The sequence below is a fragment of the Pezoporus wallicus genome, unplaced genomic scaffold, assembly GCF_028554395.1.
Source record: "Pezoporus wallicus isolate ANWC-B61680 ecotype Strahan unplaced genomic scaffold, APGP_CSIRO_Pwel_v1 scaffold_6885, whole genome shotgun sequence".
Taxonomy (NCBI): domain Eukaryota; kingdom Metazoa; phylum Chordata; class Aves; order Psittaciformes; family Psittacidae; genus Pezoporus; species Pezoporus wallicus.
In genome coordinates, this window is record NW_026638858.1 from 3,411,768 (window position 1) to 3,437,895 (window position 26,128).

Here is a 26,128-nt window from a genome sequence, read left to right on the forward strand (position 1 = left end):
ATATAAATCAGACATCAGGTAATACAATCATATCTCTCACACTTGCTATCAGCTCAATAGTTCTGCTTCTCACAGAAATGCCATTTTTTGAAGTCTGTAATTCCCATATCAAATGACTCTCCTTTCTTTAAAAGCAATACTGCTTAAAAATACATCCTTGGAGAGCCCTCACAAACTCGGAAGCAGAGATAAGATGTCAGTCAGACTGATCAGCTTCTTGAGGAGGTAAGTAACAAAAGAGAATCACAGACATGGAGGCAGTTAGAAAAAAATACAGTCTGGGCTAAATTTCCCATGTTTTAATTACACAGAAGCAAAATCCATATTGCTGTTTAATTACATATTTGTTTGTCATAATTATCCGCCTGTTAGACATGAAAATACACAGCCTGTCTTATTTCCAATCAAACTATCTTCTCGGAGCGCCACCCAACTGGTAGGCATGTGACCGTCTTCCCCCTGCAGAACAGTAGGCAGCAGCTCCAACTCACAAACTCAGCTCCATAGGATGTGTGGCAGCCCTTGCCCATCAGAGGAGAACATGCACAAATAACAACGAGATAGTGGGCCTGCCTTTAAAATGGCTTACTGCTCTATTGGTATTTTTTTCCCACCAATTTAAGACTGCAGACAAGTACAACTATAAAATGATTGCTGTCCTCAGCCACTAACAATCTACAGTTTCCCGCTGTTTTAGCCATCAATCTCATTCAGCTGACTGATGGAGGATGCAGATGAAACAACAAGGAATTAAATCCAACAAAATCAGCTACTTCTTTCACAAAATTCCCCAGCTTTGGGAGTAAGCTCAGTTACAGCTCTCCTCAAGCTAATAATGTCAGCTGATTTACATAAAAAGAAATGAAGAGGCACCCCTCTGCCTCCACCCTCTGACCAAATTTGGCCAGGATCACTCAAAGACCATCCAATGCCCCATGGTGCATTTCAGATCAAGCTGTCCCTTTTTCTAGCTGCCCTGCACACTCAGTTTTCCAGATATTTTGAACATTTGCATAGTTCTTACAAGACACACCTGTGCCACTGAATTTGAAGTGCCAGGAAGGGAAATTATGCAGAAATGGGGCATTTATCATTTTCATTATTTCCCCTCCTTCTTTCTAATTACATCCAAATAATGAAGATTGACTGCTGGCAGTATTACTAGTACGCCAGACCAGCAGTACTAATTCGAGGAAAGATTCCCAACCTGTGGCCCACAAATTATCAATAGCAGCAAAACAGAGCAAGCAATGCACAGGTGGTCCTGGAATTGGATTAAATAGGTTCTTGTTTTTTTCCACACAGATCTTAGTGCATTTTCTAGTACTACCTGCCACTTATTTGGCTCTGTGTTTCCATACATTTAGATTTGCAGTTTGTGTCTCAGAGCCAAGATACATCATTCTCAGGGCTGTATCAGTCTGGAATTTTATAAGAACCAATTGGCGAAACAAAGGAAAGTGCTTTGCCTTTGTCTTTGGCCAGGAAGGTAGAAAGCAGAGCTCCAGCTGCTCATCCCAGCTCTAGTGTGTCAGGTAGGCAGCAACTCCCAGGTTTTCAAGCTCTAAGAGAATATTCCCCCTGGGTCTTTGGGAGCCTATCCACTGGAATTAGAGTCTTCACATACAATTTTGAAGACTCTGAATTCTTCATAAAGCATATTAATTTAGTATCTTTTAACAAGGGAAAGGAGACATGCATAGAAAATATTAAATTTGACAAATAATAAACCTCTTTGTCTCTTTTTGTTGCTCCCTCTTCTCTGTAACTCACCTTCTAACAACAGCATTTTGCAAATGCTGTGCTTTACTGAATTTATTTACTGGTGAAAGCATTACCCAAAGAGTCAGATACAGGTATCCAGTTCTTTGATGAGCAAATCACTACCAATCTAGAATCTCTGAAGGAAAGCAAGAAACACTGGAAACACAAGTACAGTTCTGCGCATTTCCTCTTATGAGTCTTGGAGTTTGGGAGTTAGAAGTCAGAGAAAGTGGGAATGCTGGCATAAACCAAGGGGAATTAAGGAAATGCCTTTTTCCTTTCTATGGCACTCTCTCAGCAAGGCAAGCAGAGCCTTGGATTACAAGATTACAAGCACAGAAAGAGAACAGTTCACTTTACTGACCGACAGAAAGAAACTCTGGATGTTTGGAGGGCAGAATGCGGAAAACAAATGTTCTTCCCTGGGTATTTCACAGTGAAATACAGATATTTCATTATGAAATGAAAATATGCTGCTTTTCAATCACCTGAGGTGATCTTTAATCTCAAGGGTTCAGCAATTCAAAGTCCATAAAAATTAATGAAGTCAGGCAAGTAGTATATATCAGGTGACAAAAGTTATTCTGGGAGCTTACAAACCAGTGCAGTGATACAGCGATGGCTCCTCTGCATCTGGCAGTATTCCAAGAAATGTCCTCTGAATGGCAATTCCCATTAGAATGGCAGTACTACTGGCTGATAATGTTTTGCCCACTTTTCAGTACATTAATACACCAGAGTAGTTGCAAATGCACCAAGAGCAATTTGTGCAGGACCCTTCATGGAGAAAAGAGTTGTTCTAGGACTATCAGATGTTTTTTTCTACATTAATAGCTTCTGGTCTACTGCATCAACGGACTGATTCAGCATCAACTCTGACAAGGCACCTCAGCCTCTGTCACTAGTGAAGGAACTTTCTGTTCCCTTGAAACATCAGAAAGGGGAGGAGAAATTTCCTCTGTTTTCACAGTTATATGACAACTTTTAAAGATTTTACAGCATGAGTGCATGTCCTGGGTTCAGCAGTAGCAGTCATGTTTTTTTTTTCCTTTGTGGTAGCTGGTGCAGTGCTGTGTTTTGACTTCCAGCCTGAGAACAGTGTTGGTGAAGTCGATGTTTTCAGTTGTTGCTAAGTGATGTTTACCCTGACCAAGGACTTTGTGAGGCTCATGCTCTGCTAGGGAGGAAGGGAAGCCGGGAGGAAGCAGAGATGGGGCGCCTGACCCGGGCTAGCCAGGGAGGTATTCCATACCACAGCACGTCATGGCCGGGGTGGGGGGTGACTGGGAGTTACCTGGAAGGACACGGGCTTCCGGGTGGAACTCGTCTTCTTGGCCGGTGGTATCGTATTCTCTTCTCTTGTTATTTTCCCTTATCATTGTTGTAGTTGATAGTAGCGGTGGTGATTTGTGTTGTACATTGGTTGCTGGACTGTTCTTGTCTCAACCCGTGGGAGTTGCACTTTTTTTTTCGATCCTCCTCCCCGTCCCCGTTCCTCCGGGAGTGGGGGAGAACCCCGGTGGGGGGGGGACACAGACCTCGATTGTTGTCAGCTGGGCACCACTCACTGGGAGTGAGTGAACAAGTTACCTGACTGGGTTTAAACCACAACAGTTCTTTTTGGAAGCCTACAGCACCCGGGATTCCCAGGCGGTCTCCCATCCAAGTACTAACCGAGCCCGACCCTGCTTAGCTTCCGAGATCAGACGAGATCGGGCGTTTTCAGGGTTCAGCTGAAACTGTACTGCTGAACCCAGGACATTATAGCATCTAATCCAATAAAGCTTTCCAGGAACATTTAAAACCAAAGCCTCTGAGATTTTATTTCTTATAAATTCACTAACTAGACTTATAAGAAAAAGATCTTTTCCTCAGAAATGCAGCACCAATCCCACCAGAGCTGCACAAAGCTGAGGACTTTTTCTGTCACTCTGCGGGAAAGATAGCTGAAAGTACTGGGAATAGGCTGTAAGGATACTCATATGGACTGAAGTTAATGAATAGAAACAGGAAAAAGAAAATGAAAATATGATATCTGAAGGAAATCAAAGCATTTGCTCAAAATAGAGTAAAAAGCAGGAGCAACTTATAATAGGCATTTAATTCATTTAATGCAATGACTGCTGTAGATACATGGAAATAACTGCAGTTATTATGTGGAAGTCAAAGCATGAAAGAAACAATTCTTTTTTCCAGACTATTGTCTGTCACTAATCAACTATGTAGAAAAGTGGTGGAGGGGAAGGTGGAGACAGCAAAACTTGCTAACATGCATGCAAAGAGAAATCCCATATTCCTACAGATATGCCTCTCCTTTAATTTCACAAAGTAAAACATGACAGATAGCTGACAACTTGAAAAAAAAAAACAAAATACCAGCAGCACCATCAACCTATAATCATTCTAAGATTTTTAATCATTAGAAATGAATTTTTCCTGCCTTTATTAAAGATGGTCAGCTTAAGCCAGTACTCTTAAAAAATCATCTCTTTTTAGTTACTTTCTCCACTCTGGGACAGTGAAGAGCTGTGTCTATTATAACTACATGCTGTGCAAACCTCATTTTGACATGATCATCATCAATCACGCCTGCTGTGCAGGTATCATGTGAAAGGGAAACAAAACAGAAATTGTGCTGCAGTATTTGACAACACCCACTCCCCTGCTTTAGTTCACAAAGAGTCCAGTTAGCATATGGTTATTTTCTCTTTTTGGGACCCCTTCTTTTCTCTCCCTCCAAGCCTTTGAGAATAGCTTTGATGGATTCAGGGGAAAGATAAAGACCTTTCCTTCTTTCTGAAAGGATTAAGACTTTCCTACTGAAAAGCATGCCAAAGATTATTACTATGTGGCATCTTGCCTTTGTAAATACACACATTACTTGAAGCAGTACTGCTTCTTATCATATGCATACACTTCAGTGGAAGATTAATATTGTAAAAGGAATCAGAATGCAATGAGTATCCTTTATGACAGTGTCACGCATAGCCCTGAAAAGAGCTATTAACACCAGCATCCTATTGCATTTCTCTAGCACACACTTCAACTAGCTGTCAGTGTTATAATCTCAACTAGGGACAGCCAGCAGAGGCACAAGGCTTAAGTGAGCAAGAAGATAGTGTTTGCCTTTTTCAGAAGGATCTGGAGCAAGCTGTAACAAATATCAGACAATATTTAGGAATGCAGAAGCAACCAGAGTCAGAGTTGAAAGACAGAACTGCAGCCTTACCAACACTCTTTCTACCAGCTAAGGGTATAAAGACAACACCTTCCTTGTGCTTCATAGGTCTTGCTAGTACCATGCCAGTTTACACACTAGTTTATCACATCCTGACTGCTCGGTATGACTCGGGTCAGCAGAAGTTGCCTGCACTTTGTGCTTTCTGGTGCACCAGCACTGCAGCATGCCTGGTTTTAAACAGCTGTACAGCAGTGCACACTAGAGAACAGCTCTTTCCATCTCACTCAGCCCTCCACATACCTCAAACAATTCATGACAGGATGATCAGTAATACAGAAATGGTAACATTCAACTGCAAACACCTCTCCTCTCCTTAAGCACCAGGCCAGAAACCGTATTCTTCCCAATACTCTGTTTCCCTCAGCATGCTATTAAACCATTCCAGAAGAACGAGGCATTTAAAGGCACCTCCTGAGGACCTCGTGACAGAGCCCTCACATACAAATCTGGATGGGAGACTTTAAATTAGAAATCACTTCCTCCCCCCCCCCCTTCCCCAGCAATCATATTCCTCCCTTTTTTACAGGACAAGCAGCATTTATATATAAAACACCCACCGAGCTTCTTTAGTCTCTGTCTACAGCCAATGCTCTGTTTCACAGCAGTAAAATGTCCAACCACCCTGCTGCCAACAGCCACCTCATTTATTAAAAAGGTGATGCAGAGATGCACACCTATATGTCCCGTCATGGTGTCCTACTGACACACACACAAGCCTCGTAGTGATGAGCAATGGATGTAAGCACGTGCTCAACTCTGAAACCATGAACGGTCTCAGTGATTTCTCTAAGACTATGCATGACTTTTGAGGCTAGCACATGCAAAAATGAAAGATCAGCACAACAGAAGGCGTGTAAGGCTGTCGTTGGAGCAAAGTGATAAAGATATTAATGTAACTGGTCTCTAAAACACATTCTTTTGCCTTGTATCACAGTTTTAAAATACAGCCGAAGGCCAGGAAAAGGTGAAGGAAACACTCAGTACGTTGTCCACACAAGTTACAAGGCCACAGAAAGTGCAGCCTAGGCACCGCTTTGTTCAACTTCCAAGTTTGAACATCTAAGTTCAAAAGCAGAAACAAGTTTGCCTTCCATCTTAGTAAGCAGATACAAATGCAATCACCTCACAGCTTCAAACATGTACTCACCCAAAAGAGAAGGTTGAAGACAAACATTAGGTACTTGATACACTGCAGGCAGTTGTGAGCCATGCTGCACCTCTTCAGTTCTAGGAGAAAAATAAATGAGAGATCCAAGTAAAAGACAACGTACTTGTTTCCCTTGGGGGTCGTGTACTTAGCCTTGGTGGCCTTAGGGCCTGGGTTAGTGTGGAATCCAAAGAAAGAGTTGCTGGCAGCCCCAAACTGGCCACCATACATGCTGCTGTAGCGACGAAAGGTGCCATTTGGGAAACTGTAATCCTTGCTGTCCAGGGACGGGCTCCTATGGTAGGTCGACTCATCGGTGCTAGACCTGCGCATGGTGGCTTCAGCTTGTCCCGTCTCAACGGCTGCTCTGACAATCGCTGGATGTCAACGGTGCGGGTGAAAGGTTTGTGATTTTCTTTCCTCCTCCTTGCTATGAATTCCCTATTGCTTTGCACCAGCTGTTCTTTTGTCTGCCATCCTGTCAAGGAGTTACATGTGCTGTGCAGCAGCAAAGTTGGTGAACTGAAGTCTGCTTAGCCAGGAGTTAGGGAGCAGCGTGCCTCCACATGAGAAAGACTTCTGCACAAGTAAACATTCCCTCTGGTGTCACAGTCGTCCCTCCCGGCCCACCCCACTACCAGAGAAGAAAAAAAAGAGAGAGAGATATACTGTACCCAAAGCAAAGAATTTTAAAAAAAAGGAAGCGTGACCTCGCTCGGGTTGTAAATGCCATATAAAACCCCAGCTCCATATGCCACACACAGACAAGAGAGTGCAGCCGCACAAGACTCGCGGGCAAGGGCAGCAATTATCCCAAAGGCCAGCAGCCCCCGTGGCCCTTTCCTCTTCGCCACATCGCTCTGCCCCGAGACGCTCGGCTCACTTTGAGGATGCCCGTGCCACCTTCCCGCGGAGGAAGCCTGTGGCCAGCCAGCCCCGCAGCTCCATTCACAGCTCGGCCGCCACTCCCCCCCAGCCCCGCGCCAATCGCTCTCCCCGCCCTCCGCAGCGCCGCGCCCCGGTCCGGCCCCGCGCACCCTCCCCCGCCCGCCGCAGCCCCACCGGCTCCCCCCATTTCCACCTTGGCGATAAGAAACCGCCCCTCGGCTCCGGGATGTGGCGGGCGCTGCCTCGGCGCAGGCGGGGACTGCGTAGGGCGCCCCTGGCCGTGTCCCTCCCCCAGCTCCGAAACTCCCTGCAAGGAGCCGCGTGGAGACGGAGCCTGACTTGGCTTTAAAAGGGCTGCCGGGTACAAGGGCAGTGCTGCCGAAAGAAACGGGAATAAGAAACTACTGTAAAAATGTCCTATGCATAAGCGTTCGGGATGCTCTGGGGGTGTGGGGCTCAGGAGAGGCCATGGTTTCCCTGCCGGAAGGCTTCCTTGTCCTGCTGCAGATTTATCACCAGAATATTCCTAACACAGTCCCGCGGAATCATCACTTAGCAAAATGTACGGCCAGTTCATTTTCTTCTCTAGCAGCCTATGCCCCCTCTCAGATAACCCACTGATTTACTCTGTAAACTGGGGAGCACTTCCCTAAAATCCAGGTACTCCCAGAGGCAGCAAAGAGTTGAAAGTCTGCCACACACAACTTTTTCAGAAAGGAAAATTCTGACTGAACCTGCTGTAATGACAGTATTAACACTCAGGAAAACAAGATCCATTTACCATCTTTGCCCTAAATTCCCTGTGTGCTTGATCTCTGTGTGTGATCCTTACCTATGCAACAGGCCAGCCTTGTCTCTGCTTTCCTTCTCTCATCCTCTGCCGCCAGCCTTACAATTTTGACTGTAAGCTCACAGAGCTAAACAAAGAGATGCCTGGCTAATATTTCTTAAAAGTCTTGCCCCAGCAGAGAATTAATCAAGATGAAAACAGTTTTCTTGCATTAAGCATCTTGCCAGTCTCAGCGCAAATCAAAAGATGTAGGCACCAATTATTTAAAGAACAATTTAGTAAAAGTAAAATGAGCTGGTTTTGCAGGTAGGCTGAGCAGGTCATCCTCACAAACCACCCTTTAATTCTGTTAATTTACAAACTGCGAAGCTGGAGTCTAATTATTTCCCTTCATTTCCTCCACAAACTATAAATATACTGGGTATACCTGGTGCAAGCTTTAGAGAGAAATAACTTGAGCAGAAAACACAAGAGTAATAACTCCTGCACCATCTGTTTCAACAACTTTGGATGACTTAAAGCTTTTCCACTTTTTAATCTCCCTGCTTCTAAGAACAGAGATACTTCATAGCCATGATGGAGCTCACTCTCCTGCTCTTCCTCCCTGCTTTCCTGCATGGTATAAAACTGTCCCCAGAAAGGAGTCCTTTCCTACGACATAAAAGATGGTACCAGGCCACTCAGCCTGCATTTCCAAGACATCACTTATTTCTCCTATTGCATTAAATAGTTCTGCCTCCAATCATCCTGATCTTTATAGCAACTAGACCAGTTTGGCAATGGAAACCCAAAGGCGATTCAAATATTTTCTATGTATGTCCCCTGTCTATATACAGAAATACCCATGTTCAAAGCTCCATATTAAATGGTAAAAAGAAAACCTGGGTACAGCTCTGTAAACTCATGTTGAAACACAGTCAGATCAGATAATTGATATTTAATAGGGGTGCCAACGGTATTGCAAGCATGTAACAGAGGCCAATTTGGCATATTTACTGTAAGCTAGACATCTGAAGGCTCACAAGCAGCTCACTTACTGCTATCTGGATAAGAAAAGGGGTAGAAATCACTTGATTTCACCTTTCCTTAAGGCAAGAAATCATGAATTCCCAAGAGAATGCAGTCCTAAACATGAGTGGAATAATTTATAAAGCCAAGGTCTGAGGTGGGAGGCAGAGTTTCTAAGTGCTGCTTTTAGATAAAAAATAATAAACATCACAATGGGTATATTTCAGGCAAATACAGAAAAAACACATGGGGATGGCTGAGGTCCCACACAACCCTTACAATAAAGGGCACTTCTACCCCAGCCTCTTTTCACCACTGTCCCTTAGCACCCCTCATTGAAATGAAAACTTTCCAAATGCATGTTAAGTGTAAAATTTAGCTCTCAAGTCATTGCTGCTGTTCTTTGTCACACCAATATCACCAGCTAATTAGAAACAGTGTCATTTGGGATACAGACATTACACATCTTCAGAATCGTTATTTTATGAAATCTTCCACACTAGGAAACCCAGTCACTCCCCTAAATGGGAAATCCTTGAGATAGCAACACTACACCAGCAGGCTTGGATAACATTCTTATATGATGGATAAAACCCTGCGGGGAATCTGGGGAAAAGCAGTAACAAAAAGAGAAGAGCTGATGTAGTCTACTTTTGTTCATCGCTGGTGGAAAGTGGATGAAAGGGGCAGGGACATGCTGGGACCCCTATCAACATTTAAGCCATTACGATAAAGTAATACATGAACTAAGAAGAACAAACATCAGAAGCATTATGGCACTGGGCCATTATGTCCACAATGGTGACTCAAGGGGCAGGTGAATTACAGCTTTCACAAAACTGTTTGCTAATGACTGAACCCAAAAACACAGCCTGGACCTAGTGACCTTTGTTCACTTCAGCTTTCCATCTACTTTATCTCTCCCCAACTACATCTATATTCCCATGTGCATTCCCATGCTGTGGCAAATTCATATTGATCACTGCACACAAGAAAGAAAGCACTGTGCAGTGTTGCCAGCAGTGGTTCAATTTGTAATGATTCTGGTGGCATGTACCATTTACGCTGTAACAACTCTGTCCCTGCCGCTCTGATTTGAGGGCTCATAACACTTCGAAAACTCCGAACAGAACCCTGTCCCTAAAAGAGAAGAGGCAGCACTACAACCATGTCAGATGAACTCCAGGCAGTAAACTGTAAAACTGTCAGGGATCAGCAGAAGAACTGTTAAACTGCTTTGCCCCTCATACACTCTCAGAACAACCTCATCAGAGCTTTAACTACCACTTGAAGACACATACCTACACCACACCTACACTTCCCACATCACCCTGCACATGCAGTCACCACGGGTTCTGCACCTTGCTCCTACCTCTCATAGGAAAATCTACTCCCAATTCCCTTGTCTGTTCTCACTGCAGTGACCAGTGCTCCTCACACACACACCACCTTGCAGGGCAGCCAAGGCTGGAGCTTTGTCTGTGTACTCTGAGCTCAAGTGGTGATAACATGTCAAAACATATTACCCATATTATCCATATACTGAGGATCCCTAAAGTGTGTGCCTCTCCCCATGGTTTCACTGAGAGCTGCTTTACAGGACTCTTCAGCCAGCTGCTCACCTCTGGCTCCTTTTACAGGGCACCATATTTTTCCAGACCCAGCTGCTGCTTTCCTTGTTCCATGCCCAGGGCTTCTCCTCCTCATGCCCTGCATTGTGTGACACCTCTAGACCCAAGGGAACCATCAACTGAAAGCAACGGGTATCAGGCCTTCCTTTTATCCATTTTGAACACTGCTTTCTCTTCCTGCTCCATGATTTAACTCTCATGATCATGAAATACCAGCCCCTTCAGAACACACAAATGCAGCTGCTAACCTCATTAATTAGTCTCATTACTCCTTTAACGGTTGCACTGGCTTTTCCTCTACTAATGCCTCTTGTCACTGCCTTCAAAACTCTGCATACCTCCATCCTCCTAATGAAATAACCCACTTTGCATTAACTTCAGTAGCCTGCGAGCATCTCATAAAAACTGTTAAGTGATCCATGAAATAAAATAAACTCTAAAAAACTATGCTATTACTGAAATATACTATATAAAAACAGGGCATGTATGTGACAACTGCTCCTGTTCTGCAACAGGAGTGTGTGCAAAGGCATGCCCATGAGAGGTGATAAGTCATTCCCAGCAGTTTCAGGCAACAAAATGTCTAAGATCAAGTATTATTAAAGACTGGGAGCTTTTTGTGGTTATTAACTTTGCTGCACACTCCAGCTAAGGGTGATCAATTGATAAACACACTCTAAATGGTTTACTTTTTAATTTCACGTACATACAGAGATCACCACATAATAGCATTAGTCAAAACTGTTTGGCACTGCCTGTCCCCTTCTTCTGCAACATGCCTACTGAGCAATTCCTTCTCTCCTCCCTAGCGCACTCTGCAAGCTACTGTTTGGTTTACATTTGATTCAGTGATGCAGGCTTTGTAAAAAATGTACCTCTTCCACAGACTAAGAGAAACATTGCCCCTTTTGACTGGAGAGTGAACTGAAGTCCAGGGCCAGGCTGGCTGTTCTGACTCGGAGATAAAAAAAAAAAGGCAAACTCATGATGGAGTCTTTGATTTGTTTGCTTCTGTATATTCATTGCATGAATATAAACAACTAAAAGCGCAAGGCAAAAGAGAGTGAGAACATGATATTTTTAACCTGACAGCCTTGCTCTGCTGTAGGTCTGCAGTCTTTGCTCAGTCCTGGCCAGTTCTGTTTAGTATCTTCATCAAGGGCAGAGACAGTGGGATCGAGTGTACTGTCAGCAGCTTTGCAGATGACACCAAGCTGAGTAGTCGGGTTGAAACGCCTGAGGGATAGGATGTATTCAGAGGGATAGGATGTATTCAGACGGATGTGAACAAGCTCAAGAAGTGGGCCCATGTGAACCTCATGAGGTTAATCAGTGCCAAGTGCAAGGTCCTGCACCTGGGTCAGGGCAATCCCCAGTATCAATACAGGCTGGGGGAGGGGGAAGGGATCGAGAACAGTCCTGAGGAGGACTTTAGGGTACTGGTGGATGCAAAACTGGATGTGAGCTGACAGTGTAAGCTTGCAGCCCATAAAGCCAACCATATCCTGGGATGCATTAAAGCAAGTGTGGCCAGCAGGTCAAGGGAAGTGATCCTGCTCCCAGAAGACCCCACCTAGAGCATTGCATCCAGCTCTGGAGCTCTCAGTGTAAGAAAGACATGGACCTGTTGGAGCAGAGGGCCACAAAAATGATCAGAGAGAGGGAACACCTCTCCTATGAGGAAAGGCTGAGAAAGTCGGGATTGTTCAGCCTGGAAAAGAGAAGGTTCCACGGACACCTTATTGTGCGCTTTCAGTACTTGAACAGATGGGGACAGACTTCTTAACAGGGCATGTAGCGATAGGACAAGGGGTAATGGTTTTAAACTAAAACAGGAGATTCAGACTAGACATAAGGAAGAAATTTTTTATGATGAAGGTGATAAAACACTGGCACAGGTTGCCCAGAGAGGTGGTGGATGCCCCCTCCCTGGAAACATTCAAGGCTGGACTAGATGACTTTTAAAGGTCCATTCCAACCCAAACCATTCTATGATTCCATGAACATTACTGAAGGATCTAGGGGTTGAGCCAGGACTGTACAATCACCCTCTATATCTCCATCTACAGGCTAAGCAATGCACAAATCTGGTGACAGTGTCCCTGCATGTCAACACCCTTTCTGACAGCCCACACAGAACAAGGCAGCAGCAACCCAAGGACTTCCTTTCTAAATACTGCTCTGTGCTAAAAAATTCTGTAGTGTAAAGAGCCTGTGCTGTCACGTGTGGCCAAAGGCTTTCACAGAGTCAGTGGGTCAAGACTTGGAGTCACAAAGCCAGTTCCTGAACCAAAAGCAAGACATGTCAAAGGAACAAGTAAATCAAATAAGCATCAGCCCTAGTCAGGTAGCAGATCCTCCAGCTCAAGGAGTATTACACCATGGAGTTTTAAGCTACGGATCTCTCAAGAACCTCTTATTGTAGAAACAATTATGAATATTTTTTAACAGGTCAAACAGAAAGGAGCATGTTTAACTGAAACCTCAAACTTACCACATACATAAGATCATGTCTTCCCTTGCAACTCCTTTAAAGATTTACTGATGCTTCCGACACAACTTAAAAAAAATATCCCAGGAAGAAGAAATTTCACTCATACAGCAGACTTCAAGGTTAGGGTTTGGTTTATTTCTTCATTTTCTTTCTTTTTCTTTTTTTTTTTTTCTTTATAAATAAGGAAATTTGCATGGAAAAAAAAGGACCTTCAATACTTAATAGCTCATCTCCTTCTGCTCACATGCCACCTGAAGTCATGATCTTTGGTTTATGGCATAATTAGTTGCTATGGAAAGAACGTAATCAGAGATGCAGAGAAAATACTTTGGGTATGATTTGCAATGCTCTTTATTTAAGACTGTGCACAAGTTACTTGTGCAGAAAACCTCACTGCTTTTTATGTGCTCTCATCTGCATAATGGTTCTCATCACCTCTCCCCATGCATTCAGACATGCTGGTATTGGCACATGCAGTACTTGTATTGGAGGCATTTCCTTCACCCGTATTTGAGCACCTACATGTTCAAACAGTGATGAGAGCATAAATGCATGCAGAACAGCTAGTGTCAAGTCAGGGTTAAAAAACCTCAACAAACTCTTTAAAAAATTACTTGGGATGGTCTCCAAACCCCTGTGCACCAGAGAGCTCCCTTGGCACTTGTGCTTTCTGGGCTTTTGTCATCCTGTTCTTTACTCAGGTTTTCTTTTTTCCAATAATAAAAATTTTAGGTAAAGATCTTCCCTGTTTCCCCTGCATATTTAAGTCCTGGATAGAGAGGATTAGTGCTGCAGATGAAAGACAAGTAGTGTCAGCCACTGAATTCCTGCAGAAGCACAAGCCCTGTTCCTGCCAATGCCATCAGTAATAGAGTGAAAGAACAGAAATAAAGAATCCATCTGACACCCCATACAAGATGACTTGTAGCCCAAAGAAAATCTTTGTCAAGACCCATCTTTGCAGTGTCAGCAGGTCTTAGCAGCACGAGTGCGATTTATGTGCTAGTTTTCTTAAAACCAGGTTACTTTCTTTAACCGGAGAAAAGCTGACGTTCAAAGAAATACCACTTCAAACACACACGTGATACTCAAGATCTCTGTCAAGTACGAAGCAATCAATCAGATACAAAAATCGTTAAACTATACAAGCAAGTATTTTAAAGCAGAAGCAAACAAAACAAAACAATGACTTAGAAAAATTCAAAGATTCATTAATGTTCCCTAACTTGTGTCTGCCTTTTAACACAGAATCAGAATCATAGAACAGTTAGGGTTGGAAAGGACCTTAAGATCATCTAGTTCCAACCCCCTGCCATGGGCAGGGACACCTCACACTAAACCATGTCACCCAAGTCTTTGTACTACCTGGCCTTTAACACCTCCAGGGATGGAGCATTCACAACTTTCAAGGATTTTTTTCCTTGAATATTCAAAATGGATTCTCTTCTTTTCTTGCACCCTTAAAAGCAGGGCTCAGGTTTTAGAACCATATGAGCAGGAAACAAAGTTCATATAACCGTATTTCATTCCCATTTCCAAAGCAGTGAAGGCCCAGCAGCATTCCCTGACCTCACAGGGATACATGTGCTCAGCACTTTTGAGAATCCGGTCACGGAGAGCCCATTTCAGCAAAGTACTCAACCATAGTTTTCACTGCATTGAGATACTCATGTAAGCACACCCTTAAATGCTCTTGTGAGTGCGATTGTACATAAACATGAGAAATGCAGTGTTTAAAAGGCTGCAAATTGAGCTGGACTCTGTATACTGCTACTGTAGTGGAAGGAATTACTCCCTGAGCACATATCTTTGAGGCTACTGCTTTGCAGAGCTACCTGCAGAGCTGGCTGGGAGGTGCCTCCAGCCGAAACAAGCAAAGATAGTTCAGGTGGTTTGAAATGGGGCAATGAGCTCTCCTTCCAGCAGCTCGGTCAACAGATGTGAGCAAGCACACAAAGACCCCAGGGCAGGATGGAGAAGTGTTCTCCCCTGCAGCACATTTCCCTTCATAGCTGAAAGACCTCAATTTGCTTGTAGCTCCCTTAGGCTCCTTCCAAAATCCTAGCTTAAAGACAAATATGCTGCTTTTTCCAGAAAAGGACTGAAAAAGCTTCCCTAAGGGAGCACTAGATGTCCTTTTCATCTCAAAAGATAACAACTTTTTGGTGTAAGCAAACAGACATTATTTTTTACAACACAATGCATTTCTTACAATGCAAGCTGTGCTGAAGAGAGCTTAAAATTAAAGAACATGCAACAAATTAAAAGAGTATTTGAAAGGAATAACAAACAAAACCACTAAGTAATGATTAAATATTGATATTAAAATGCAATGGACCTGTACAAAGAAAATGCAACTGCCCACATATATTTTTATATATTATGTTATCAGCTATTATCCCTTTTCCTGACATTGTAAAGAATCACAGGGCTTATATCATTTCACATAATAAAAGTAAGCAGCAGCAGATCTCTTATTCCTGACATCTCTGTAACCATTCAGGCAAAAAGAGAGGAGCTTCTGCTATCAAAAAATAAAGAAAGAAATTCTGGGCAGGAGCAAAAGCTTTGCCTTTCTGTTTTGCCATTCTGAGCATTCATACCAATGAGCAGTCAACAATAACTTCAGGAGTGCTACCAGCAGACATGCTTTCAACTATATTTTTTGAACAGATAACACATACAGGTAAACAATTTAAAACAACAGCCTAGGATTTACACTCCTAAAAAACATATTAGTGAGTATAATAGTCATAATACTTGAAATAAAAATGCTCTTTTGGGAGAAAAAGTGTTACCTGCTCTGGAAACCATGTATCTGTATTTGCTTGTTCACATCACTACAATATGGTTCTTTTTATATTTCATTGTCAAAATCGCTAAATAAGCTCATTTCCCTAAGGAAGGGTACATCCACACAGAAAGAAGAGGCATCCGTATTTTAAGGCAGCACAGGTATGATTCCGTTTTTGCAAAACATACCTAAACTCTGTTACCAAAGATAATACAGAGGCCCTAATGAGAGTTGTCTAATCATGGGGTTTTGTTTGGACAGAAATAAGGACATAACTTAGAGCTTTAACGACATAAAATGAAAGAGGGGCCAAAATCTAGATGTCCTCATTGAAAAAGTACTTCCAAAGCATCTGTTTAGTCTTTAAAGTCATCACCCATTTTGCACACTGGGTAAGAATCTGGATTTAATAAAACCAAATTCATGCCTAAATTTCACCTGAGCAGTGTTTCCTACTGATTTACACTTGGCTTTCAGATATTTCTACTCTCTAAGAAATACCTGGCACAGGACCTTTGCAAAATTTAATCCTGCTAAATCTAAGCCCTATCATGAATTAAACTGCTAAAAATACAAGGTCAGCCTCTTCTGCAGTCCAACCTCCAAGCAATTTGTTTACTGTGTTATATTTATGGGTATTTTTATGAAGGCAGATTTATATACTAAAAATGATTTCTGCATCAGATCACCAAGAAGCCAACTGAAAAGTGATTAGGATACCTATTGCATTACAGTTTTCAGAATGGCAGGGAAAGTAGAAAGAAGAGCCAGCCCTCCTGATTTCTGTGTTCTGCATTTCTGCCTTCAGACAGGATTTCTTAGTTGATGGGGAAGACCACCTCCTTAGGAACATATTTTGCACATATTTCCACCTATCTGATGACCATATTCAGTTTCTGCATAGTTCTGATATTGCTAATGATATTTATCTCAAATAATGCATAATTATGAACCTATAAAACTTTAATGAAGATGCTTTATAGCCTTTTATAATTGTCACCAAAATCTATGCTGTAAGCTAAAATGTACTTTTAATTTCTACTTGTTATGTTTACACTGTGCAAACAGATTCATTACAGTAACAGCTAGTTATTATTTCTTAGAAGACTATACAAATCTCCCGTTAGAAGTCTGCATAAAGCAAACAAATAATTATTTATGTTTGCTTCCATTTTGTTTGGAAGCAGAAAAGCTAAACAAACTGTAACACAACTGTAAAAATTCCTACAGGGATCAAACACTACAAAGCTAAAACCATACCTCTGCTGCTTTCCACCTTGTCTTTTCCATCTTGTCAAGACTCAAGATGCTGAATGTATTTGCAAGAGCAAGAAGTTAAAATACCCAGAAGACAATTATACTCACTGCCTAGCTCAAACAACATAAAGTCTTTGGAGCCTGATGCAAAACATGCTGAAATCATTGCAAGGTGCTCTTCCAATCTCAATGCCTCAAAAGTCTTGCTGTTCTTAGTCCAGGCAAATCTCAGAGCAAGCTTCTCTCCTCACTGATGTGTGGACATCATTGTGAGCAGGACTGCTGTAAATTGGTCATACTCACATGAAATGGCATTCATTTTCTTTATGCAAGACAGAAAGGCAGGAGGGCTGAATCCAGGACTCCCTTTACCACTGTGAAATGGGATTTCTTCATTGCATTTAAGACAGGATAGGTATGGCAGGACAGATGTAACAGGGTATTAAAACTCCAAGAACTGGGAGGGAAGAAGGCCTGACATCCTCACCAGAGCCTGTGAGGGTTCCCTGCTGGCCTGCCAGCTCTGTGGGTCAGACAAGTGATCCCAAAGGCATTCTTCCACGCTTACACTTTCAGCCAAGTTTTAGAACCTGTCCTATAGTAAAATGTGCAGTACCTTTCTTGCCTCACAAAATAACCATGGGAAGAATTTCAAAAGACACATACCCCTTTCAGAAAAATTTTTAAAATGCAACCAAAAAGAAACAAAGTTCAGCTTATCAAGCAACTGGAAAAACTCAAGTGCTAGCAGTGTGAAAGTCCCCTGGCGTGGCCCAGAGAGGGCGCACATTCTCTGCTCCTCTGTCCCTTGTGAAAAGAGCAGGACTCACGCTGCTGCAGTGCACCGCATCTGCCAGTCTGACAGCAGCTCCACTACCAGTCCTGACAATCCTGGCCTGGCCTTAGCTGCTCCTCCAACAGCAAACTCTCCTAGAAAGGAAACGAAGCCAAAGTTGGCTTTGGCAAGACAGAGGTGCAAATCTGATTTTCCTTCATGGAGTAAATTACAGATCCTGCAAACTCATGCAGCTGGAAGCTGACAGCTTCAAATGAGAGGAATTTATCATTATTATTTTAGTATGAGAGCAGCTCACTGATTGCAGCTTGACAACTTGAGTTAATTAGTTGATGAAGGGTCTGATGCACACTGGCTGGCTTCGCATCTGTTGGACGGTGACACAATCAGTGGAATAAAATCCATACTTAAAAGGTCTTTGGTCTTTTTAATCCTAAACTACAAATCACAAAATCCATATAGCAAAACCTGCAGATCAGGGTAATTACACAAGAGGTTCCCCTTTCTTGGCCCCTGGGACAGCCTGGTCTCTGCTGCTTATTGAAGCTCATAAACAGACAGACATGACTTCAAAAGCATCCTCTTTTCCTCCTACAGTCCCAGTGGTTCTCAATAATACGATAACTGGTTTGAACTCAACCTGGCAATGTTCCCCTATGGCTGCTTTGCCCAGCAGGGAAATACCAACCTGCAGGTTTTCCTCTGCTGCTGCCAAACAGCAGGATTTACCCACATTGTCAAAAAGATTATGTCAAGATCATCTGATCCCCCCATCAGATCAATGTGCAGAGCCTCTTGCATCCAAGTTTGCAAAATGGTAAGGTTCTCAGTAGTCAGCTAGAATAGTATGTGAAACCATAATGTCCCATGTTCCTGAGAAGTGGTGGAGAAACAAAAATCGTAGGAAAGCTGTCTGGGAAGTGATCTACATGGGACTGGAGCCACTGAAAGCCATTAAGCATTGAGGGACAAGGGAAGAACATTGCCTCCTGGGAACAAGAACAGGCCATTGCTGGTAGACTGGGAGCTACTGTAGATGTTTAGCCAGACCTCTGCCTGGCTCTACCTGTAATCAGTGGCATAGCTATCAGTCTCTCTGTGGCCCTATTTCTTAGCACACAGAAAAGCATTTTTTTCCTCTACCTTTCATATCCACATTTTGCACTTTTCAGGGCAGAGCCTGCTTCCAAGTCTTTTTTTACTTATCACCTAGGAAGACGAACTGCACTTCTAGGAGCTCTCTTAAATCAAAAGCAAAAAAGGAAGCTCCAAGGGTCACCAGGATGTCTGAAATGTTGTAAATCAGAGGTTGCTGGAGAGCAATCAAGAGAAAGGGGGTCACTTCCTTTAGATGAAGACAATGAAATTTCAAGACAAGCAGCTCTTGTCACTTGAAGCACTGAGCAGAGTGTATAACTCCGCACTCATCTCACCTGGGCCTCCTGAGCTATGAAAGGGGCTGCAAAGAAAGGCACACAGCTGTGGGCACAGCAGCCAATATTTAGTAAGAGATGTGCATGACAAACAGAAATGGCTGAGTAGAAGACACTACAAGGCTTTACTAGTTTAATTCTGGCATGTTTTAATCTTGTTTTTATTCATCCACACAACAACTCTGTTGACAGTCTGCATTCCTGTATCAGAAACATTTTGGTCTGGAATCCCTGCTTATCTACACTTCTTGAAATACCATAAAAGCAGATGAATATTTTTTGTGTATATAGGACTATTTCCTCTCAGTTTGAGAGCAGCTTAAAGAATTGGCTTCAACAACTTTGCTGTGATTTAAGTTTATTTTTTGACCATGCTGAGCTCTGACAGAAGAGAGGCTCCAGTGAGAGCCATGCTTTATTCTGCCTCCACTAGGATGCTATTGAAAATCTTGGGATGAATCAAGACAGCACAGGTGCTGCACACTGAGTTTAAAAGCAAAACATTCTGCTGCAATAATGTTTGAGCATTTAGGGCACCTCAAAGATGATTTTTTTTGTTATTATGCTCTAAACAAAAAAACCCTTTCCATGTTGACATTAATTTCTATAACACAGCTTTCAATACAAAACAACCCTAAAATTCAATAGACTGCACCCAGGATGGCAATGGCTCAAAATTAGAAGCAGCATGTTGGCATTTTTCCCAGAAAAAGAAATATATACTTCTATGTATATGTACAGGCACTTTTTATTTTTCACAAGATCAGTGCAGCTCTGGGGGTTATTCCCACCTCACTCAGCCAGAGGCAGGGACAGGCTGGTATTTGCAGGGCATGAAACCTTAGGCATGAGAAGCAGCTTGTTTACCTGACCAACTGTGAGTGTGCACCAGAAGTAGTTAGCACTACTATGATGCTGAAGCCTTATGCTTCCTATCCAAGACAGAGACCTTAGCTTGAGGGCTGCTTGTCTCGTCTCAGTTCTTCCAGGACAGAATTATTAGGCTACAATAAGCAAGCTCCTAACAGCAAGATGATGAGACTAAAGGAATCCCCTTGGTCATCCCCAGCCAGTTGTGAACAAATCCCTGCACTAGCAGCAAGGTTAGATAGATTTTTCTGTAGGAGCAGGTTACAGAAGCTCCTTATTTTAAATCCTCCACCAAGCCTACTGTGATGATGTCTGTAGCTCTCTTTGAACCAGCAAGAAGTGCAAGTCGATTCTTGCAGTAACAGGGCAGAAGAGATGCAGTTCCACATACCCTTACACACTCCTGAAGAGACATCTGAATGCTGTCCAGAAATTAATTACATGGCATGACAAGCTCTGACAATTAGATAATGAGACTGCTTGATGGCTAGGATTTTAAATAAGGATCTTTCAAGGGAGAAACTCTGCAACAGGCAGTGCAACTGTCATAGCAGCCTGAGCTGTCATGAAAGCATAGCACCAATGAGACAGCCCTACAGGCTTCACAACTGCAACTGCAAAGGGAAGAAAAGATCCTGGGGAAAAAGGACCTACTTAACTACACCTGTACCTCACATTCATCATCAGGCTATCCCCCCTTGCAAGGGGACTGGAACAGAGGAAGACTTGAGTCTTCTCCAGACTACAGTTGGCCCTCATGAAGCAGCAGGGGAAGCCAGCACCACCATCTGCTCTCACTGGGGCTGGAAGAGGCAGTCTGTCACACCACATCAGGCAGTGGTCACAAGCATGTAAACAAAACCAGTCCTGTCCAGTGTGACAGCAGGCCCAGCAGCCTCAACACCGGCTAGACCCAAAAATGCACTGCCTCCAGAATCCCCTGCATATTTACTCTGAAGGCTGCTGCTCCTGCACCTCATCACTGAAGGGGAATTTTGGCAAAGGGGAATTTTGGCAAAGGGCTTTTGCTGCCATACACCATTGTACACACTTCTCTGATGGCTGCTCTTGAAAATCAGTGTTACACAGCTCTTGCCTCTTTTCGGTAAAAAAACAACAATCCCACTTTTGCAGTTTTCTCCCTTTGCATGCAAAGGGAATGGATGAAGCAGCAAGGATTTCAGGAGAGTAAATAACCACAGTGACTTGACAGCAAGTAAATCAGCACTTTGTAGTGTTCATGGCAACCGTTTCTGGCATCGAAGGAGAAGAAACAATTCATTACACAACAAATAAACTATGATCTTGCATTTACAAGGCAGACTTTCAATGCAGCCAATTACTGTATATGTAATGGTGACTAAAAGTCTTATGTTACCACTTACAGATCACCTATGAGATGACTGGGTTTTATCAGTATATCCTTTTTTATGAAAAAGGATCAAGGAACATTTTAAATAGGGAAGATGGGTTTCAGTAGTAGATGGGAGCCTGTTTCCCTCCTATATGTGTGAAAATCTTATGTCTCTTCATGCTTCTTCAAAAGGAGAGTGACCATGAGGTTGAGGGAGGCAATTCCCCTCCTCTACTCTGCTTTCATGAGCCCGCACCTGCACTTTTGCATTCAGCTCTAGAGCCCACAACACAAGAGGGATGCGGGCCTGTTGGAGTGAGTCCAGAGAAGGCCATGAAGATGCTCCAATGGCTGGAGCACCTTCTGTATGGAGACCAGCTGAGAGAGTTGGGTTGTTCAGCCTGGAGAAAACTTCAGGGAAGACCTTATAGCCTTCCAGTGCCTAAAGGTGCCTATAAGAAAACTGGAGAGGGACTTTTTACAAGGGCATGTAGTAATAGGACAAAGGCAAATAACTTTAAACTGAGAGTAGATTAGTTACAAGGAAGTTCTTTTTTTTGAGGGTGGTGAGACACTGGAACAGGTTGTCCGGAAAAGTTGTCTGCCCCATCCCTGGCAATGCTCAAGACCAGGCTGGATGGGGCTTGGAGCAACCTGGTCTAGTGGAAGGTGTCTATGCCCGTGGCAGGGTGGTTGGAACTAGGTGAATTTTAAGGTCAATTCCAACCCAAAGCATTTTATGATAGACAAGGGGTAATGGGTTCAAACTTAAACAGGAGAAGTTTAGGTTACACACAAGGAAGAATTTCTTTACTGTAAGGGTGGTGAGGCACTGGAACAGGTTGCCCAAAGAAGTTGTGAATGCTCCATCCCTGGCAGTGTTCAAGACCAGGTTGGACAGAGTCTTGGGTGACATGGTCTGGTGTGAGGCATCCCTGCCCTCTCATCCCTGCCAGCTCAACTTTCTTCTTTAGAATCAAGGATCAAATCTCTACCTAGATAGGTGCACTGAAGCACTGTTCACTTAAACTAGATCTGCTTTTAACATTACATGCTAATTAACCATTGGGTTTTGATACAAATCCCTCAGAGGCTCATGCTCCTCAGTCATGAATCTGATATATGAGCAAGATTCTCAGCCTGCAAAATAACTATAAGGAAATCAAAAGCACTGGAAGGGTTTACACCAATTGAGAACCCAGACAACAATCTTCAAACTGCAGAGGCTTCTGCTCAGGCATAGTGTCACCACTGGGGTATTTCTCTCCATGTATGTGCTGCCTTTTTCATTTCTGCTAGAAAATATCTGCAGCAGCATTTCTGAACTGTGCCCTGGGGTTTGTTTAATTTTCCCCCTTTCTTTGAGTAGGGGCTCTGTTTTCTTGATTCAGTTGAGCTATGCATGCCAAGGCTTGACTATATGATTTATCCTGCTATGGCACAGGTGAGGTGCCCTTCCCTCAAGCTGTCACCAGCCTTGCTGGAGAATCAGCTGCCAGCTGGGCCTCAGCATCTATGGAGGAACCTCACATGTCACAATGTTAAACTCCCTCTGGCTCCTCCATCTGGGAGCACTGGCTGGCTCCTTTCTCTTTCAAGGCAAGCAGCCAGTAAGGGCCAGAAGTCACTTCACACTGTTATTTGCTACCTGCCAATCCACATGCACAAGCTAGCTTAATTTAAGAATCTGGCTTTTAGATTTATTTTTCCTTCCAGGCAAAGGAGTACCAGGACACTGCTGCTGAATACATGTTTTGTTATAGCCTCCCATTGCTGCTGAATGCCATAGTTTATTCTATATCAGGTTGTTCATCATAGCCCTGGTTTTGTTTTTCAATGTGTTTTTGGAAGATGCATGGTCTGAATGCACCGTGCAGTACCGCATGGAAATTTCCCTAAAGCAGATTAGAAGATACTCAGAGGCAGAGTGGCTCCCTGGGGTAGGGACCCACGCAGCTGTGGCAATGAGAAAGCTCTTGGGATTTATCAGCTCAGCTAGTATTTATTAAAGGATTCAAATGTTCTCTTCCTTCTTCCTGTGTGGGCCGATCCAGCTCCCACAGAAGTCAGTGGGAGATCTACCTACGGGTCTGAAGGGCACAGAGGCAAACTTCTGAGAAACTTTTTAATTTAGAGAACTATTTAAAGCCATGACCCTGTAGAGTGAAATAGCTAAATGAGACATCTGCAGCTACTTTACTGACAGCTGCCCTTCTACACTGAGCCTGTACAGTTCAAAAAACTTGATATGCCTCTTGATGTGCTGAATGAGAGGATTAGATCCATCCTTTTCCTAGAAGAATGGAAGGAAAGACAGGAGTCAGTATACTTCACAGATAAACTGACGAGAAGGACTAAGACTTTGTCCCTGAAAATTAAGTAGGCTTTCAGACAGAGTTTCTGGTGCACCTCTGACACAGACCTCCATGTTGAGTCACTGATTCAATCCCTGTGCTGCAATTTTGCTCTCCAGCCCTTTTTTTTATACCATCTCTCACCAGCTTACTGAGGTTTCTAGGTGTCTGTGCAACACTGCTGGTGACAGACATGCTCTATGGTAGTCATAATAACAGCATAATGATAAGGACAAGGTACCCAACACAAACCTGAAATCTGACTGTTCACACAAGGAACATGAACATGAACTCATCAATGCATAACATATGCTAAGATACTTTTTTTTTCCTGGTACCTAGCAGATACCAAGAAAGAGCTTTTCTGAGCAAAAGGTTAACTTTACTGTTAATTATCAGTATAACGACAACTAGCCTTTACTAAAATGTTTTTTGTGTTTAGTAGAAGAGCATTTACATGTGGCCAGTGATTCCAGTGTTATCCACTCTGTGCTGAAAAATTACATTGGCTGGGTGAAAACTCACTTCAACCAGAACACGTATTAAAACCTATGTATTGACTTGATTCCTTCAAGACACATCTGCAAATGGAAATGGAGGTCTGCCGCATTTCCAGTAACCTTGACATTGTTCTAAAGTACTTTGCTAACAGCTACCACTCAGTACAAGCAAGGGAAGACAACACAGAAATGGGGAAATACAATATGGACAGGTGGTGGTAATGAAAAGGAGTGAGACACACTGTCATCACATAGGGAGTATTTAAGCTTTGCTTACAGAAATCGTTTCTCACATACCAAAAGAAGCTGCTAGCCACTCAGTCAGAGCCAAGAATTTTGTCAGATTTGGGCATGCAGTACTGAACAGCTTTGCATTTCCAAAACATACAGTTTTTCTATAGTGGTAACCACTGCATTCCCATCATGCTGATGCAAAACTACAGCATTGGACCCACTTGTCCAAGGTCTGAGTAAATTGCTCCCTTCTTCTGTGCTCCTTTCACAGCGAAGAACCCATGTCCTGCTCTGCCTTCCCTCTCCCCACAGCCCCTCTCTCAAATTATTCAAGCATGTTTGCAAGAAGGGAACAAGTTACTTTTCAGCCACAATGACAAGCCTCCACAAAGGAAGAGTACACTTTTTACAGCTAATAGATATCTATACTTAAAAGATGCAACAAAACACCTTTAAAACCAACCATCCAACATTAATAATCAAGTTTAGGGGTTCTGCAAGGTACTTCAGGTGAAGTCAATGAGTTCTTTTATAACATGTGCATGTGGAAGCACAAAGCAATGTAGGAAGGTACTGCAGTACAAACTAACTCACTAACAAGCTAGTGTTTTCAAAAGGTAAAGGAAAGCTCTGACATATGGGTACAACAAAATAGAAGGACATGTCAGGTACCTTTTGTTAGTAGATGTTATAAGAAGTGAAGAATATATGAAATATATATCAATAAATGTACCCTTCAGCTCCTCTTTTTTTACTCTCTCTTTGCTACTGACACTTATAAATCAATATCTTTCTGGCTCCCAGAAAGATCTTGTTCCAGCCACTTTATCAAGCCATACTAAATAAATCATATTTGGCAGCATAACTCATATCTTTCCACAAATGAGATTTAGAGGAACTAATCTCCAAACGTAGCTTCTTAGTATATGCAATAAAGCCACCCCTTCTACCAAATTCACATCTGTAATATTTCAGTATGCATGGTAGCAAACAAGGAAACCACAAACAGGTCCACTTAATGCATCTTTACATAGCTTAGAAAAAAAGTTTCCTTAATTTTCATTAACATTTTTCCAAAGAGCTAAAAAATCTGAAAGCATTAATAGCCTCACAGTGCTGAAGCCGTATATCGTACTGCAAGGGTGTGAAATGCACTTCAGTTGGTTTCACAAGCACACCCTGTGTTTAGCAGTATATTCTGTATACTCAGAAAAAAACTAACAAAGGCTAATTTCTGCATGTGGGATGAAGCACAGCATGTAGAGTTCAGAGGTCTAAGTCCTACAGCCGCTTCTGCTACATGCTCTACTAAAGGCTTTATGCAAAATGCATTGAAATTTTCCTGTGCGTATATGGGTTTAAGACCTACACTAGATCTGTTTCCATCTCTTCAGACCTCAGTCTGTAGATCTGAAACAGAAAAGGCCAAGCCAGTCTCAAGGTTCAATCCTGTCCTCATTTATTAGATGCCTTGAGACTCTCTTTTAATTAAGAAAGTCTGGTGAAAGTATTTTCAAGAAAGTCTCTGCTGCCAGAGCCTCAATCAAAGCTGATGGATAGGAATCACTTGATC

The 26,128-nt window shown here is 42.8% G+C and overlaps 1 protein-coding gene and 1 pseudogene across 7 annotated transcripts in view; both read right to left on the reverse strand.

The window, feature by feature from the left end:
* Positions 1-26,128, reverse strand: part of TSPAN4 (tetraspanin 4) — a 481,009-nt gene that overhangs the window by 216,604 nt on the left and 238,277 nt on the right. For 3 of the 7 annotated variants that reach the window (XM_057412723.1, XM_057412726.1, XM_057412724.1), the window contains exon 4: positions 6,153-6,232. In XM_057412723.1, the coding sequence (XP_057268706.1) occupies positions 6,153-6,215 (63 nt within the window). In that variant the 5' untranslated portion in view covers positions 6,216-6,232. Of the gene's footprint in view, positions 1-6,152; positions 6,794-6,826; positions 7,120-7,233; positions 7,328-26,128 lie in introns of those variants that run through there. The other 4 variants (XM_057412729.1, XM_057412727.1, XM_057412721.1 and 1 more) reach the window with 4 other exon arrangements.
* On the reverse strand, positions 3,390-3,511 carry LOC130601078 (5S ribosomal RNA; annotated as a pseudogene).